This window comes from Alexandromys fortis, unplaced genomic scaffold (assembly GCF_014885135.2).
Source record: "Alexandromys fortis isolate MF-2015 unplaced genomic scaffold, M_Fortis_MF-2015_v1.1 scaffold_225, whole genome shotgun sequence".
Classification (NCBI taxonomy): Eukaryota; Metazoa; Chordata; class Mammalia; order Rodentia; family Cricetidae; genus Alexandromys; species Alexandromys fortis.
The window spans coordinates 1738305-1757433 of record NW_026068119.1 but is presented as its reverse complement, the minus strand read 5'-3'; the positions used below and the strand labels follow the sequence as shown (position 1 = coordinate 1757433).

General features: G+C 36.7%; 1 protein-coding gene across 8 annotated transcripts in view; it reads left to right on the top strand.

Moving 5' to 3' along the window:
- Positions 1-19129, top strand: part of F8 (coagulation factor VIII) — a 142382-nt gene that overhangs the window by 46387 nt on the left and 76866 nt on the right. For 6 of the 8 annotated variants that reach the window (XM_050124938.1, XM_050124937.1, XM_050124940.1 and 3 more), the window contains 9 exons: positions 234-302; positions 2599-2715; positions 3701-3922; positions 4746-5001; positions 5621-5792; positions 7030-7123; positions 8768-8982; positions 10991-11141; positions 15932-16141. In XM_050124938.1, the coding sequence (XP_049980895.1) occupies positions 234-302; positions 2599-2715; positions 3701-3922; positions 4746-5001; positions 5621-5792; positions 7030-7123; positions 8768-8982; positions 10991-11141; positions 15932-16141 (1506 nt within the window). The remainder of the gene's footprint in view (positions 1-233; positions 303-2598; positions 2716-3700; positions 3923-4745; positions 5002-5620; positions 5793-7029; positions 7124-8767; positions 8983-10990; positions 11142-15931; positions 16142-19129) is intronic. The other 2 variants (XM_050124939.1, XM_050124941.1) reach the window with 1 other exon arrangement.

Genomic DNA, 19129 nt, shown 5'->3' with positions numbered 1-19129 from the left:
AATAGCCAGAACCTGGAAACAACCTAGATGTCCTTCAATGGAAGAATGGATGAAGAAAGTGTGGAATATATACACATTAGAATACTACTCAGCGGTAAAAAAACAATGACTTCTCGAATTTTGCATGCAAATGGATGGAAATAGAACACACTATCCTGAGTGAGGTAACCCAGACCCCAAAAAAAAACAAAGGCATTTTAAATGGACGATAAATACTCTCACTTCTTTTTCAGGAAGTCTGTCGAAAGAAAGAACACAGACGTTACACCAATTTGTACTACTTTTTGCTGTGTTTGATGAAGGTTAGTGAGCTTCAGTCAGATATTTGAATTCCTAAAAGAAGTCAAATATGTAACCAGTACATTTATCCTATGTTGGAGAATGTGGGCTGCATATGTTCAGAAAAGATATTGATTATAGGAAGACCACAAAGTGTATTACTGTTCAGGAGTGTAGGAAATGGGGGAACAGGAATGACTCTAAGACAAAAATGCAACCTAAGTTCAAATTGCATCTATGAAGTAAAACATAGAGCAGCCTGGGTTTAGGTAATAAATACTTTTGTCTTTACTTCTTAAATATCTTCTGAAGCATTAATCTAATTAATCTTATTAATAAAAAAATCAGGAGTCAAATATTGGGGTAAGAACCTGAAAGATCAGAGAACAGGGAGCAACCACCGTTGCTTACTGTTGTAATGAGAGCCGCTTGTTTGTTCCCGAATGCTCAGCCCTGAAATAATCACACAGAAACTATATTATTTAAAACACTGCTTGGCCAATGACTCTAGCGTATTTCTGGCTAACTTATATCTTAAACTAACCCATCTCCATTAATCTGTGTATTGCCATGTGGCTATGACTTACCAGGCAAGGTTCCATCTGCTGTCTGTCTCCAGCAGGGCTACATGGCTTCTCTCTGACTCTGCCCTTCTTTCTCCCAGCATTCAGTTTAGTGTTTCCCACCTAGCTAAGTTCTGCACTGCCATAGGTCCAAAGCAGTTCCTTTATTCATTAATGGTAATCACAGCCCACATCAGCTTCCTACCTTTTCTGTAATTCCATCCAAAAAAGGGCTGAGATCCTCTTTCAGCCCACGGTATTACTTCCTATCTCCTCTCTATCTACAGTTATCCAAACCTCTGTGGTCAGTTAGTAGTGTGCTCCACCCTCTGACTCCAAGTAAGCTTTATTTGTCAGAATACAATCAAAACATCACACAACATTGTATTGTTACTGTAATTCATATTTAATAACTGTTTTGTTGTATGTAGTTTTATTATATTAAGGTTAAAACTTCCCTTTTTAATTAGACAAAAAGCAGGAAATGCCATGGTACAATCTTCTTCTACACTATGAATATGTATTACTCTCAATGTTTAATAAAAGCTGACAGACCAGTAGCTGGGCAGGAAGTTAGGTAGGAAAGCAAAACTGAGAATGATGAGAAGAAGGAGAGCAGAGTCGGGGGAGATTCTAGCCAGCTGCCCAGCAAGCAACACATGATAGAGACCAGGTAAAGCTATGTTGGCAATACATAGATTAATAGAAATGAGTTAATTTAAATGTAAAAGTTAGCTAGTAACAAACCTGAGCTATCAGTCAAGCATTTACAGTTCATATTCAAACTCTGTATCGGTTATTTGGGATCAGGCATTCAGGACAGAAAATATCCATTTACAATCTTCATTTAAAATCTTCTGTTACATTTTAATTATTTATTTGTATGACTTTGGGGAGAGGGTGTCCATGCTGTGGTGCTTGAATGCAAGTCAAAGGATTACTTGTGGAAATCAGTTTTCTCAGTCTACTATGTGGGTTCCCATCAGGTCACCAGGCTTAGAGGCGGGTACGTTTATCCACTGAGAATTCTTGCTAGCCCCTATCTTCTTTTGATAATTATCTATTGCTAAGTGCACAACACTGGGCAAATTACTTACCTCTCTCTCTCTGCCTTATTTTCCTCACATCTAAAATTGAAATAATAGTATTTTTCATAGAATTGTTGTAAGAATTAATCGATTTCACTTAAGTAATGTAGAACACTGTGTGGCAGAATAGGTATATAACCCTCTTATCCACTTGCACTGTAGGGCATGTCATCTTTGTCCTAACTAGTCTCTCTTTTTTGATTTTCACATTTTATTTTTAATAAAACAGCCCAAGTAATTTTCAGTGCTTCAACTTTTGCTAGTTTTGGAGAGGAGGTTGAGAAGCCTTCAAGTTACTAGGGTTTCCTTGCTACGAAATGGAACGAAGCAATTTATGATAGAGCAAGGAGTGACAACCCTTTTAAATCTATCATCTAACTTGCAAAATGAAATTCTTGTGGTTCAAACTAACCAATATTATTCCTTCTCCTAGTTATCACTTGCCATTAGTCTCCCCACTATCATAATGAAAAAATATAGGGAAAGGTAATTGGTTTGAAAAAATGTAATTTCCTTCTCAGTGACTCTGAGTTTGTGTGTACTCTGCTGACAAAAATTCAGAGTGTGAATTGTCTTTGTAACAAAGGAGGAAAAGAAAGAAGGTAAGGGGGTCTGTAATTCTTGAAATAGAGTTCAGCTGACCTTATTTCCTACCCCCCTCTCACCAGAAAAGAGCTGGCATTCAGAAACAAAGGACTCCTTCACACAGCCTATGGATTCCACATCTACTGGAGCCTGGCCTAAATTGCACACAGTCAATGGATATATAAATAGGTCTCTGCCAGGTATGTACATGACTGTTCAACAATCCTCAGGGTTTTGAGAATTCAAAACCATAACTCTTTTATACAGCTTTCAGAGAGTTTTGCATCCAAGTAAAAAACCCACTAAATTCTAGACTCTTTTTTTGTTGTTTCTTTGTTTAAATATAGCAGCTGATTCCTCCTTATGTCACCCCAAAATTAGGGCCCTTTCCTTTTGCTTAGAGGACTTTCAGAATGAACAAACATTTAAGAGGAACTGGAAATATGAAAACAATATCGAAAGATAATAAAAAATAATCCCAAAGGAGAAAAAACCAATTAGAACAAATAGATGTTCACAAAATTAGCAATATGATTGTCAAAATACAAATAACGACAAGTAGATAGGGAAAATCTCCAATAAAATAAAATCAAAAGAGTTTAAAAGATTGAAAATACACTTTAAAATACACAATAAAACAGAAATATTAAGAAATAAAAGATATGAGTATTCAGAAATAAAATCACTATTAGTATGAACAAAACTCCACACAAAATGATCATTGTGGCAATTCATAGTGCATAGATGCTTAAAGCTTTTCCTGGAAGAAATTGTTCATATATGAAGGAAGAGGAATTAGACTGACAATATATTAGAGCAGTATCTTTAAAAAGAGATCTAAGGGAAAGATTATTTTCAAGCTAGAATTAAGATGATGAATCAGCTTTGGTAAATAATAGAAAATGTTATCCAACCATGGTAGGCCTTAGCAACCACTGAATATGTACTACAGCAAAACTAAAGAGTAAATTAAAGAAACACGTTCATTTTATGTAGCAGTATGACAGTCACTCATGGCTTTGGCAAAAGCTGTTGGTTTGATAGTGTCATAACTAACTTTCTTGGTAACTTTGTTAATGTAGCAGTAAAATTTGTAGGGTCATTTTGCCCGTCCTATTCTAACAAGTACTTTCAGTTTCAAGTTCCTTATTTCTTTGCCACAGCTGCCTAATTTCCATTTTACAGGTCTGATTGGATGCCATAAGAAATCAGTCTACTGGCACGTGATTGGAATGGGCACCACCCCTGAAGTGCACTCCATATTCCTCGAAGGTCACACGTTTCTCGTGAGGAATCACCGTCAGGCTTCCTTGGAAATATCACCAATCACTTTTCTTACTGCTCAAACACTCTTGATAGATCTTGGAGAGTTCCTGCTATTTTGTCATATCTCTTCTCATAAACATGGTACTACTATTTTGGATCTTAAAAAACAAGTATTATAAAATATTCTGTTTTAATCTTAATGAAATTTCCTGGGCAGTGTACAGTGCAGAAATACCATTATAGAGTTAGGATTATGTTAGACTTTAACTGAAATCTTCTAGTGTAAAGATTTTTATCTTGAGTATATAAGGACTTTACTGTTAGTATTGTGTAGTTAAATATCTGCAACAGAAGGAAGAGACATAGTTTAGGAATGAATGAGATAGGAAAATGAAGGTTTCTCAGCCTGACCCCATTAACTAGGATTCAGTACTATGGGAAGAGATTTAGAAATGTTTCCATGAGAAATATAGGGAAATGGGGTATCACATGAAGTTTTCAAGGACTGTTTGATGGAGGTTTTGCAAAGGCACAAAGATCCTGTATAAACAAATGTGCCTACAGTATCAATTCCTGGTCATATGATGTTGTAGGTAGTTGTGCAGATTCACATCAAATAATTCTTTTGCTTCCATTTTCTTCTTGTGTATTATTAACTTTGTTCATTTTTTGGTCTTGGATCAACCTAGTAACTCTTTCTTAGTTATGTCCATTTAAGGCTTAGTCTGTTATATTGCCAGAACAGAATATCAGAAATCGAGTAATTCGTAATAAAGTTATTGTCTCACTCAGTTCAAGAGGCCAGAAAGTCAAATATCAAGATACTGTCATTTAATGGGGGTTTTCTTTCTGTGTTATAGTACAGGAAAATGATACATATGGAAGAGGGGTAAAAGAGAAAAAAAAGATATAGGGAGGAAGGAGAGAAGCAATGTCCTGAATTGTTTGGGTTGTCTGACTGCAGATGGCATGGAAGCTTATGTCAAAGTAGATAGCTGCCCTGAGGAACCCCAATGGCAAAAGAAAAATAATAAAGAAATTGAAGATTATGATGATGATCTTGAGTCAGAAATGGAGATGTTCATATTGGATGATGACAACTCTCCTTTTATCCAAATTCGCTCGGTTGCCAAGAAGTACCCTAAAACTTGGATACATTATATTTCTGCTGAGGAGGAAGACTGGGACTATGCTCCTTCACTTCTCACCTCAGATGATGGGTAAGCACCTTTGGATTCTTGTTACTACCCTCCCTTATACTCAAATTCTTCATACTTATTCAAACCAATGAATCCTTAAGCCATATTTAAGAGTTAGTATGTCATGGGATCAAATGGTAAGGATGTTTTGCTAACCACCATTTCATCACTGTGGCAAAATACTGAAATTACCAACTTTTAAGTGGGAAAAGTTTGTTTTGACTCATAGATTTGACTTATAGAATTTTGTTTTGGGCTTGTGACAGCACAGAAATTAACAATAAAGTGCACAGTGGACCTTTCCTGTTCCATACACAGCTGTCAAAAACCAAAGAGTAGATAAAGGGGGCCTGAGGTTCCAATATCATCCATTCAAGGGCATACCCCCAATGACTAAGTTCTCACTAGGCTCCAACTACTAAAGGTTCTATCACCTCCTACTAGCTTCATATCCTGTTGTCTAAGCCTTTAATACATGCGCCTTCTGTGAAGATTCATAGAACATTAGGTATTAGCATAGGTAAGCCTAAGACTATTTGTAATTCTCTCGCTCTTTGCTTTGAGTAAATCATATTAGAATTGGATTTTTGGCTATCTAATATTTTTTGTCCTTACCCCTCACCTTTTGCCTCTTGTACAGAAGTTATAAAAGCCAGTATCTGAGCAGTGGTCCTCATCGGATTGGTAGGAAATACAAAAAAGTCAGATTTATAGCGTACACAGATGAAACCTTTAAGACTCGTGAAACTATCCAGCAAGAATCAGGAATCTTGGGACCTTTGCTTTATGGGGAAGTTGGAGACACTTTGTTGGTAAGTCAAGGGAAAATATGAGATTGCTTCAGGAAAAAAGAGAAGTCTCAACGTGTTAATTTCAGTGGTTAAGAACACTTGTTATTCTTGCAGAGGAACTGGGTTGGACTCTCAGCACTCATGTGGAAACTCACAACAATCTGTAACTCTAGTTTGAGAGAATCCAAAGCTCTTTGCTGACCTCCATAGGTACTGGGCATAATATCATACACCTACACACATACAGGCAAAAAACTCATATACATAAATAAAATCTTTTTTTTTTAAAAAAAAGAAAAGTCTAGGAGGATTTAAGTTTCTGTGATTCTTCAAAATTCAGTCTTATCTTCTTTTTTGCATGTTAATATAAATGTATTTCATTTTTATTAGATTTTAAAAAAATACCAATCCAAATTCCCACTCTCCCCTCCTCCCAATTCCTCCACACCCCCTCCCATCCCACTCCCCTCCAATCCTAAGGAAGGTAAGACACTTTGCTTTGTGGAAGGTCCAAGGCCCTCCCTACTACATCTAGGCTAAGCAAGGTATACATCCAAAGAGAATAGGTTTTCAAAAACCCAGTACATGCAGTAGAGATAAATCCTAGTGCCACTGCCAATGGCCTCTCAGTCTGCCCCAGCCATACAGCTGTCAACCACATTCAGAGGAACTAGATTGGTCCTATGCTTGTCCATTTCCAGTCCTGGACAGAATATTTTAAAAAATTATGAATGTTGCACAAACAAAATATACTCATATATAGTAAGTATATGGAATAAAATATAATGTGACCAATCACACTCTCAACTTCTTTTAACTACTTACTATTTAGACTGATACATACAGTGTCACCTGCCACCATTGCTTGAGGCTATTTATTGTCCTCCTTGTTATACCTGCTTATTAAGTGATAAATCTTATAACCTGGACCACTGTCTCCTTCTCCAGTGTTAAGGAAATAAGTGCCAAGAATTCAGAAAGTCTGAGGAAAAGTAATGTCCTTAGAAGACACCAAATTTCACTTCATGTGGGAGATTCAATTACTGAAGTCATTGAAATTAAAAAGGGTCATGACAAAACTACTTAGCTACCTAAGCTTCTTTTTCATGAAAGAAATGAATATATTGAATTTTATTAAGGGCTCAGACTTCTGTAATATAAATATAAGAAGCTTTTGATTTTCCAGAACTAGGCCACAGTTTTCCTGTTGATCCTAGTCATTTTAGGACTTGATCTCATATCTCACCTATACTTTCAGATTATATTTAAGAATCAAGCAAGCAGACCATATAACATTTACCCTCAAGGGATCACTGATGTCAGCCCTCTACACTCAAGGAGATTGCCAAGAGGTAAGTAGTATCTCAGTTTATAAGTCTTTTTTGATGTAGATACACTTGAGGTACAACTTCAGCTGTTGACACACAATCTTTACAATAATTTTATATAAGTCTTCTTTGTTTTCTCTAAACAATTATTCTAAAGATAATAAATACAAAAATAGTACTTGTATCATTTTAATAATGCAAGGTCATTTTATCGATATATTTGCCATAGAACTAAGTGATATGCTATGGTTATTTTCTTATCCACATCCCTAATCATTTTATTATTAAAATAAAGTAGATTCTTCTTCTATATGTAAGAATATGCAAATATTATTATTTCTATTTTTTGTACTAAGAGGTAAACTTATTCAAATTTACATGTTAAAAAAGCATGACATAGGCAAGGGAGAGATGCCTGCCCCCCAACCACCCAAACCCCACCCCTACTCTACCCACCTTCCTCTTGAGGTCTGTGACTGGTGAGAGAGCAGGCCAGAGGTCATGAGAGCAGGAGATCTAGTCCTGCCCCTCACCAGCTGCAGCACTTGGGAGTGGCCCCTGAACCTCAACTGGGCAACACAGTAGAGCTGGCCCTCGTGGTATAGGTGTGGGTGAACCAGTGCTGAGGGTGTCAGAGCTGGAGAACCTGTCCTGTCCCTTGCTGACTGTTGCATGTGGTGAACTAACTAGGGCAGTGCTGGAGAGCTCACCCCGGTGGTGAGAATGGGGGAAAACTGGCAAGCTGACCAACCCTGCAACCACCCAGGCCCAAAACCAGGGCTATGAGTTCGTCCATCCCAACATCCACCCCATCTATGATCTTCTGGAGACCCAATGCTGCAGGATCTCCATGACACAGGGCAACAACCGGATATCCAAGAGGAGTCCCCGTGAGGGCCCAGTATTGATAGTGTTGTAGAAACCAGAGACCTTGAACCAGACCAATAACTCATTGCAGTGAATACTTGCAAGCAAAGATGTATGGACTAAAGGGTATAATGTGTCACATTACAGCTTCCATGACAAGATTTTCCTTTTTTTCTTTTCTTTTACTTTATATTAGTTTGAGAGGGAGGTTGCAAGGGCAGAGGGTGGATACAAAGTGATGGGAAGATGAATGGGATCAAGATGCATGATATAAAAACCACAAAGAACCAATAAAATGGTTTTATGGATTAGTAGTTCCCTTGAAACAAAAACATGATTATTGTTAAAAGGGAAACTTTAGTTACACTGAACTTGATAGACTTTATTTGAGAAAAGTAATAATTCTTGAATTTTGGACTACAAATGTTTTAGAATGTTCCACCTCACCACACTTACACAGAGACTGTATTTACAGACAGAACAGAAAATGACATAAAAATAACCTGATTAAATGTAACTAGCAGTTGCCTTATATGATGGTTTCACAGCTTCAGCCTTAAAGGGCCTGGAGGTTCAACTGTTATGATTTGCTAAGACTCAGCTACGTGTTACATGAGTATACTTCCAAGTTAGGTTAAAATTGTTTATATACCAATTTGGGTTGCATTTTCTATGCATAGGAACCTTTAAAACAAAGTTGAAACATGTATAGAAACAGATTTAGGCCAAATTTAATACAACATTGCTAAATATGTAGCTCATTATACTCAATTGATCTATTTCTGCTTTGGTTGTGGGTAGGCATAAAGCATGTGAAAGATTTTCCAATTCGTCCAGGAGAAATATTTAAGTATAAATGGACAGTTACTGTAGAAGATGGACCAACTAAATCAGATCCACGGTGCCTGACCCGCTATTATTCAAGTTTCATTAACCCTGAGAGAGATCTAGCTTCAGGACTCATTGGCCCTCTTCTCATCTGCTACAAAGAATCTGTAGATCAAAGAGGAAACCAGGTGAGATCTTTACCAAGTATTAAGTTTGAAACTAAAAGTGGAATAAAATGCCTATGAACTTATAGATATTTCTTATACTCTTTTAATATAGGTACCTCTATAACCTGTAGAAAATATAATCCAATAAAAGTGATTAAACTGAGTTCTACTTAGTTTTTATTAAATTTGAGTTTTCTAAGAAACTTGCCTCTGGATAAACAGAAAAGCCTGGACCATAGATTCTTTCTATAATACTCAGTCCCAATCTGGGGTTTTGCTTTCCTCCAAGGTTCTTGCCCATTTTTACCTGTCCAATTGCCACCTACATTTAAATGACTAATTTTATTTGAGACAGAGTTCCAGGTGTCCCAGGCTGGCCTCGAACTCCTTACATAGTTGAATATGGTCGTTGACTTCTGGTCCTCCTACATATGCATTGTGAATAATGGGATTTATAGGTATGTGTCAGTTTATGCCCAGTTTATGCAGTACTGTATTTCAGACCTATGACTTTGCATATGCTAAGCAAACTGAAATACATCTACTAACTAAAATACTTCCCAGAACAATATAATTTTTTAAACCTACAAATTTATATCTACAGCCTATGTTTTTTTCCTGGAAATCTCATTATGAATTAATCAAAAACACCTTAAAATTAGCCTTGTAGGTAATACATGCCTCCAGTCTCAGTACAGGGAGACTGAGTTAGGTGAATTTTGAGTTTAAGGCCAGCTTGGAATACATAGGAAGTTCTAGGCCAGCTTCTCCCATGAGGAAAAACTCTGTGAGAAAACAAAAGCAATGCATATGTAGCATCTACAACACTATGTGACATTTAGTAACGGGCCAATATTTGTTGAGGAAAATATAAAATTATTTTGATTATGGTTAGATTTAGACTATTTCTGCTACTTTAGAAAATTATCTGAGCTGGGAAGTGGTGGCACACACCTTTAATCCCAATACTTAGGAGGTGGATTTCTGAGAGTTTGAGGCCAGCCTGGTCTACAGAGTGAGCTCCAGGAAGCCACGACTGTTATACAGAGAAGCACTGTCTGAACAAAAAGAAAATTGTCTAAGTAAGAAAAACTTAGTTCTTTTACAAAATCTAATTTCTTGACTCCAGAAGAACTCATTGCTATATTTTGAGGCTTGATGGTGCACTTATTTAGGCTATTTAGGATGCATAAATCCCTACTAATTGGAAGGGATTTCATAGGTTTAATGATCAAAGGACTTGAATACAGGTATAACATATGGTATACAAATTCAGAGTAGTGGGACTTTGAACTTAATATTTGGATATGACCAAATATCTTTCCTGAGAATGTTTCCTAATTATACTTTTTCTACCAGCTTTTGGAAGGCGACGGAAATATATATTCTCCAATTTCTTCTTCAGCATTTTGACTTTTCAACTATAGGTTATACAAAATAAAATTTACACATATGAAGTTTAGATATAAAATTTTATACTCAATTAGCAGGTTAGTAACTCATGAATTTGGCTTACTATACAAAGTACTATTCTAAGATACTGGGTTCTTTAGAACAAAATCTTTATGGTATTAGTATTATTCAGTGTTCATCCTATCATATATAAATTCCTTTTTATATTTTTAGTTTACTATAAGCTGGTAGCCTTATGTAAAGTTAGTTATAAAATAGAAACTTAGAAATTGTATTGATTTTATTTGACTTGGATGACTTATCTTTAAGATCTATATTTCTCTACATTAAACATGGAAAAAATGAGGCTATAAACTGTACCACTATATGATCTTGGGTCCAGGAAGAATGAAATTTACTACATCCAACTACCTTCCTGCCTTGAAGTTACATTAGTTCAAAACATATACTCATCACTCAAAATGCTCATCTCTGTTCCAAGACATGCCATAATAGCGACTGTTCAGAGGAAGTGAATTGAACCAAAGGATTAGTATATGCCTCCATCCTGGTTGCTAGCTCCTACCTACAATATGAGTGGCATTTACTTCTCCCTTTTAATATATGTTATTAACAGATGATGTCAGACAAGAGAAATGTTATCCTGTTTTCTCTATTTGATGAGAACCAAAGCTGGTACCTCACAGAGAACATGCAACGCTTCCTCCCCAATGCATCTGATACACAGCCCCAGGATCCTGAGTTCCAGACCTCCAACATCATGCACAGTGAGTAAAGAATCACTTGCAGCTGGGTGGTGGTGGAACATGCCTTTAATCCCATCACTCAGTAGGCATATCTCTGTGAGTTTAAGACCAGGCTGGTCTATGACCAGGCTGGTCTACAGAGTGAGTTCCAGGACAGCTAGGGCTGTTACATAGAGAAATCCTTTCTCAAACAAACAAACAAATAAAAAAGAATCATCTGTATTTAATGCACATCTGGTAAAGGGAAATAGATGGCCCCAACTGATGTCTAGATAATATGTGTTATGTATATACTATAAATAAATATGTAACTGTGACTTATATAATGCATATTTTAAAAACCCACCAACGACTTTTCCTTTCAATGTTTATTTGGCTACCCTGTCCTTTTAATTTGTATTTTATCTTCTATATTACTCCTTTTTGCCAACCATTCCATACCAAGATAACTCATTTCAGATTATTTTCTTATTATTATATAACCATATCCTACATACATAGTAGCCTTTCTAAAATGTTAGATTTATCTCCTCATTGTCTAAGATCAAAGTGTCAGAAGACTTAGTTTCTTCTTCAATCTATCTTTAGCTTTTAGATCTTGCTTGATCTGTATGTACTCTTGCATGATCTTTTCTTTGTACCTGTCTGTAGACCGAGTTTCTGTCCCACTTGGTCCTGCAGTCATTCAGTCCCAAAGAAACACGTAGAGGCTTATATTAATTATAAACTGTTTGGCCTATTAGCTCAGGCTTATTACTAACTAGCCCTTGCAATGTAAATTAACCCATAATTCTTGTCTATGTTTAGCCACCTGGCTTGGTACCTTTTTTCATTAAGTCATTCTCACCTTGCTTGCTCTGTGTCTGCCTGGTGACTGCCTTTCTGCCTTTCCTCTTCCCAGAATTCTCCCAGTCTGGTTGCTCTGCCTATACATCCTGCCTGGCTCCTGGCCAATCAGCGGTTTTTTTTAAACCAATACAAGTGACAATCTTTACAGTGTACAAGAGCATTATCCCACAGCACCTGTCTTTCTGTATTGTAATAATCTATTATAAAGAATTTAAGTTCTGGGGCTGGAGAGATGGCTCAGAGGTTAAGGACACTGACTGTTCTTCCAGGGGTCCTGAGTTCAATTCCCAGCAACCACTTGGTGGCTCACAACCACCTATAATGAAATTTGGTGTCCTCTTCTGGTCTGCAGGCATACATACAGGCAGAGCACTGTATAATAAATAAATAAATAAATAAATCTTAAAATAAAATTTAAAAAAAGGAATTTAGGATCTACACTAATAACCTTATTTTAACTAATTTTCTTCTTAAAGATCCATTTCCAAATACAGCCACATTTGGAAGTATTGGAGTTTCAAGCATCAACAAGAAAATTTGAGGAACACAATTCAGTATATAAATTATTTATATGTATTGTTTATATATAAACACAGATCTGAGTAGCCAAAACATAGTAAAAGTTTAATCTTACTATACTACTAGGAAAGGATTCTATCAGTAAGAGAGATAACATGACATGCCTATCAAACTGCAGAACTAGGAGACCATTATTGCTAGTGGGTATGGGTAAAAGGGGACTGTCATACATTACTAGTAGAAAACACTAATTGTTTTTTTGAAGACTACCTCATATATTAAAATTTTAAATATATGTTTTTGAAATCCTGATTCTCACTTGGATGGAATAAGCATATATCACCCTGTCTATTTCATATAATATAACTAAAATACCTAACCAAATCATGGAAAAGCTGCCTAAGAACAGAACCTTGAAAAGTTATGTTGTAAGTTATACTCACCTTCCAGGATGCGCCTTCTATCAGAATTCTATGCCCCTTAGCTCATAATATTGTCCTCAGCTTCAAGTCAACCTAAGCCTTATATTTAATTTTAATTTCTGGTAATAGTTGCCTATTATATTCCCAAGCCATAGTACTTTATTCTCCCTTCTTCTAAAACCTTTGGTGTTTATAATCCCTTCAATTGCATTTATATTTTTTCATATACTCAAAGACATGGGTTGTTTTGTAAAGAATCTGATTCATAATATTTAACTCAAATAACACATATTTTTTCTTCCTCTTCACTCTAAGGTGGTCATGATTTTGTTGTTGATTTTCCACACCTGACAGAATATTGCATTTTCTTGTTTCCTTAATGTAGTATAAACTAGGTATATATGATTTTATATTTCTATCCATCACTTCTCCATTTCCTACTATAGCTTATTTCAAATACTAGGGTAAGCACATGTCTGGACAGTGAAAGCATATTATTTTAATAGAGACAATATTTAAAGTAAGAGAGAGATTGTTACTTAGAATCTTAAAAAAGTGAAACAGGTGTATTAGTCAGGGTTCTCTGGAGTAGCAGAACTTATAGAATATATATATCCTTGGGAGCTGTGAAGAAATATAATTGTGTGGTTTCAGACTCTTACTCTGTATATTGTTATGACATCTTCAGCAGGCTAATGTAGTAGTAACATTCCCCCACCATCAGTTGTACATAGTTCACAAGGACCTCTATTAATCCATGTGAAAGCTACTTTTGCTAGTGATGTGAAATGTATTTTTCCAAATATTTCTCCAAATTTCAATTTTTTTAGATTCTGTGAAGCCATCTCTCTCTTGCTTTAAACATTGTCTCTATTAAAATAATATACTTTCACTGCCCAGACAGGTACTTCTTACCCTAGTGTTTGAAACAAGCTGTAGTAGGAAATGGAGAAGTGATGGATAGAAAAATAAAATCATAGATATTTAGTTTATATTACACTAAGAAAATAATAAAATGCAACGGACAGTTGTATTTTTCATAATCATTTACCAACTAGCTCATTATTTTACTTATTTTCTGAGATACTGCCCTTTTCATATGTATTTAATTTCTACTTATATTTATGTCAGTTTCTAAACTCTATATTTAATTTGATATATTTGCTTACATTAATAATGCATTTAAGGGAGATGGAAAGATGGATATTCTAGTTTTATATTGTGTCTATGATAAAATAATCTGACCAAAAGTAATTTGGAGAGGAAAGGGTTTATTTGGCTTACACTTCCAGACCATAGTCCACCACTGATGGAAGTAAAGGCAGGAACCTGGAGACCGAAATCATGGAGTGAAGCATGATTAAAAACTCAGGGAGAGAAATTGGGGTTCAACCTGAAGATTTGAAAAGCAAAACAGCCAGATACTGGCTCTTACTTTGACTCAGTCTGAAATGATGATCCTGTCTCCAGGAAGCTCAAAATGAGACTGAGAGCTGTCTCCTCTCATTTTATAATCCTCTCTAGGGCTGGGATTAAAGGTGTGTGTTACCACTGCCTGGTTTGTAATGCTGACCAGTGGGGCTGTTTTACTCTCTGATCTTCAGGCAAGCTTTATTTATTAAAAGATGATTGAAATGCCACTACAGCCTTCAGTATACATCAGAATCCCAAAAAGGTAGGCTCTAATAGCAGTGAAGAAATTGACTTGCCAAAGAGGCAAAGAAAGAGGGCTTCCCTTTTCCATTTCCTTTATATAGGCTGACAGCAGAAGGTGTGACCCAGATTAAAGGTAAATCTTCACATTTCAAAAGCTACAGATTAAAGGTTTATCTTCCCATCTCAGAAGATCTGACCTAAAAGTGGGTCTTCCCACTTCAAATAATTTAAGAAAATGTTTTCACAGGTGAACTCAGCCACTTGGGTTTTAGTGTAATCAAGTTGACAACCAAGAATAGCCATCATGCTCGCAAACCAACCTGATCCAGGCAATTCCTCAGTTGAGGATTCTCTTCTTAGATGACTATAGACTTTGTCAGATTGACAATTAAAGCTAACAAGAACAATTGCTCAACAGTTAAGTTGATGTTCTGCTTTCAGAGAACCTGAGAGTTTAGTTCCAGCATCCCGTTTGGGCAGCTCACAACTGCCTGTAATTCTAGCTCCAGGGGATCTGACATCCTCTTCAGGCAGCTGCACTCATGTACACACTGCACATACACACACCCCACACAAACATACTGAAAAATAAAAATCTTTAAAAGTGATACATTTAAATTTTATTTTGTGTGTATGTGTGTATGAGAGAAAAGAAAGAGAGAAAGAATAGAGACAGGGAGAATGAATGTGTGCTGGTATGATGATTGCACAGTACATTTGTGGAGGTCTGAGAACAATTCTCTAGAGTTGGCTCTTTACTCATAGTAATTATTTTCCACTTGAGAATAGGTTAGAGACATCATGCCCAATTGTTTTTAATAACTCACCATGTACTTCATTTGAATAAATAAGTGTGTTGTCTTAGATAAGCAATATCATGAAATTCTGAACACTTTACAGTGATACAATATATAGTGGTGTCTATATTCTAGTTGTGTCTGCCACTGCATTTTCTCCATGTGGTACAGAAATTTAGAACAAGTATTTAGTCTTTTGTTTCTTTGGATTTAAAGCATTATACAATGCTAACACTGATCATTTGTTTCGGGTTTATCTATGTAAGTTACTCTTTTTTTTCCATTGCAACTAATAATTTGTAGGAAAAATGCTTCGAGATTTTACAAATACCTTGTCCCTCATCAAACTTCCCAAAGTGTATATCCAAATCTCTCTTTATATGTCTCCTTACTTTAGGATTTGAGTTGGGTGATTAAATATTAATAGTCTACCTGATTTATAACTGTTCTCTGTGGTAAGCTGATGAGCATAATATATGATAATTTTCTAATTGTATCCTAACAATCATAATCCAAAATAATAAATTCATGATACAACTGAATCCCTTGTTGTACATTGCTTTTGTAGGCATCAATGGCTATGTTTTTGGTAGCTTGCAGTTGAAAGTTTGTCTGCATGAGGTGGCCTATTGGTACATTCTCAGTGTTGGAGCACAGACAGACTTCTTATCTATCTTCTTCTCTGGATATACCTTCAAACACAAAACGGTCTATGAAGATACACTTACCCTGTTCCCATTCTCAGGAGAAACTGTCTTTATGTCGATGGAAAACCCAGGTCAGCTATTTATATTATCATTTCAGTAACCACTGTGAGTGTTTCATTGTTTGTTTGCCTGGTACCTTGTATTTGGACAGACAGTAAATATTTCAAGTGAATTTGATATGTGGCTTTGGTAATAGGAAAGTATTTTAATGAACAAAGAGCGTAGAATTTGGTTGAGATATAAATAATGAAGATATAAATACATCATGAACATAAATATTTCTTCTACATTTTACTAGTATGTTTATAAATAATTCTGCCATTTGTACATTTGTATATAATACTTTCAAATGTATGTTTCATTTATTTTTTAAAAATATTTATTAAGGATATTCTTTTTTATTATTAAAAATTTCTGCCTTCTCCCCACCTCCCCCTCCTCCCCCTCCCCTCCCACTCCCTCTCCAGTCCAAAGAGCAGTCAGGGTTCCCTGCCTTGTGGGAAGTTCAAGGTCCTCCCCACTCCATCCAGGTCCAGGAAGGTGAACATCCAAACAGACTAGGTTCCTACAAAGCCAGTACATGCAGTAGGATCAAAACCCAGTGCCATTGTCCTTGGCTTCTCAATCAGCCCTCATTGTCCGCCACGTTCAGATAGTTGGGTTTGCGTTTTTAGTTCCAGTTGAGCTGGCCTTGGTGAGCTCCCATTAGATCAGCCCCACCGTCTCAGTGAGTGGGTGCACCCCTCGCAGTCCTGACTTCCTTGCTCATGTTCTCCCTCCTTCAGTTCCTCATTTGGGCCTTGGGAGCTCAGTCCGGTGCTCCAATGTGGGTCTCTGTCTCTATCTCCATCCATCGCCAGATGAAGGTTCTATGGTGATATGCAAGATATTCATCAGTGTGGCTATAGGAAAGGATCATTTCAGGCTCCCTCTCCCCAGCTGCCCAAGGAACTAGCTGGGGACATCTCCTTGGACACCTGGGAACCCCTCTCGAGTCAAGTCTCTTGCCAACCCTAAAATGGCTCCCTTAATTAAGATATCTTCTTCCCTACTCCCATATCCACCCTTCCTCCATCCTAACCATCCCATTCCCCCAGGGTCTACCAATCCTCCTCTCCTCACTTTTTTCTCCCCATCTCCCCATCTCATCTTACCCCCACCGCCACCTCCATCCCCAAGATCCCAATTTTTGCCTGGCAATCTAGTCTACTTCCAATATCCAGGAGAATAACTATATGTTTTTCTTTGGGTTCACCTTCTCATTTAGCTTCTCTAGGATCACAAATTATAAGCTCACTGACATTTATTTATGTCTAGAATCAACTTATGAGTGAGTACATATCAAATTCTTCTTTTGGGCCTGGGTTACCTCACTCAGAATACTGTTTTCAATTTCCATCCATTTACATGCAAAGTTCAAGATGTCATTTTTTTTTTTTTACCACTGAGTAGTACTCTAATGTGTATATATTCCACACTTTCTTTATCCATTCTTCCACTGAAGGGCATCTAGGTTGTTTACAGGTTCTGGCTATTACAAATAATGCTGCTATGAACATAGTTGAACAAATGCTTTTGTAGTATGATATAGCACCTCTTGGGTATATTCCCAAGAGTGGTATTGCTGGATCCTGGGGTAGGTTGATCCCAAATTCGCTGAGAAACCGCCACACTGATTTCCAAAGTGGTTGCACAAGTTTGCATTCCCACTAGCGAAGGATTAGTGTTCCCCTTACTCCACATCCTCTCCAGCAAAGGCTATCATTAGTGTTTTTGATTTTAGCCATTCTGACAAGTATAAAATGGTATCTCAAGGTTGTTTTGATTTGCATTTTCCTGATCACTAAGGAGGTTGAGCATGACCTTAAGTGTCTTTTGGCCATTTGAACTTCTTCTGTTGAGAATTCTCTGTTCAGTTCAGTGCCCCATTTTTAATTGGGTTAATTAGATTTTAAAGTCTAGTTTCTTGAGTTCTTTATATATTTAGGAGATTGGACCATTATCTGTTGCGGGGTTGGTGAAGATCTTCTCCCAGTCAGTAAGTTGCCTTTTTGTCTTAGTGACAGTACCCTTTGCTTTACAGAAGCTTCTCAGTCTCAGGAGGTCCCATTTATTCTATGTTGCCCTTAATGCCTGTTCTGCAGGGGTTATTCGTAGGAAGTGGTCTCCTGTGCCCATGTGTTATAGAGTACTTCCCACTTTCTCTTCTATCAGGTTCAGTGTGGTCAGATTTATATTGAGGTCTTTAACCCATTTGGACTTAAGTTTTGTGCATGGTGATAGATATGGATCTATTTTCATTCTTCTACAAGTTGACATCCAGTTATGCCAGCACCATTTGTTGAAGATGCTTTCTTTCTTCCATTGTATACTTTTAGTTCCCTGTCGAAAATCAGGTGTTCATAGGTTTCTGGGTTAAAGTCAGGGTCTTCTATTCGATTCCATAGATCGACTTCTCTGTTTTTATGCAAATACCAAGCTGTTTTCAATACTGTAGCTCTGTAATAGAGTTTGAAGTCAGGGATGGTAATGCCTCCAAAAGTTCCTTTATTGTATAAGATTGTTTTTGCTATCCTGGTTTTTTGTTTTTCCATAGAAAGTTGATTATTGTTCTCTCAAGGTCTGTGAAGAATTTTCCTGGGATTTTGATGGGTATTGCATTGAATCTATAGATTGCTTTTGGTAGAATTGCCATTTGTACTATGTTGATCCTCCCAATCCAAGAGCAAGGGAGATCCTCCATTTTCTGGAAGGATCCTCTTTAATTTCTTTCTTCAGTGCCTTAAGGTTCTTGTCAAATAGATCTTTCACTTCCTTGGTTAGAGTTACCCCAAGATAATTTATGCTATTTGTGGCTATCGTGAAAGGTGATGCTTCTCTGATTTCCCTTTCTGCATCCTTATCCTCTGTGTATAGGAGGGCAACTGATTTTTTGGAGTTGATCTTTTATCCTGCCGCATTACTAAAGGCGTTTATCAGCTGTAGGAGTTCTTTGGTAGAGTTTTTGGGGTCGCTTATGTACACTATCATATTATATGCAAATAGCAAAAGTTTAACTT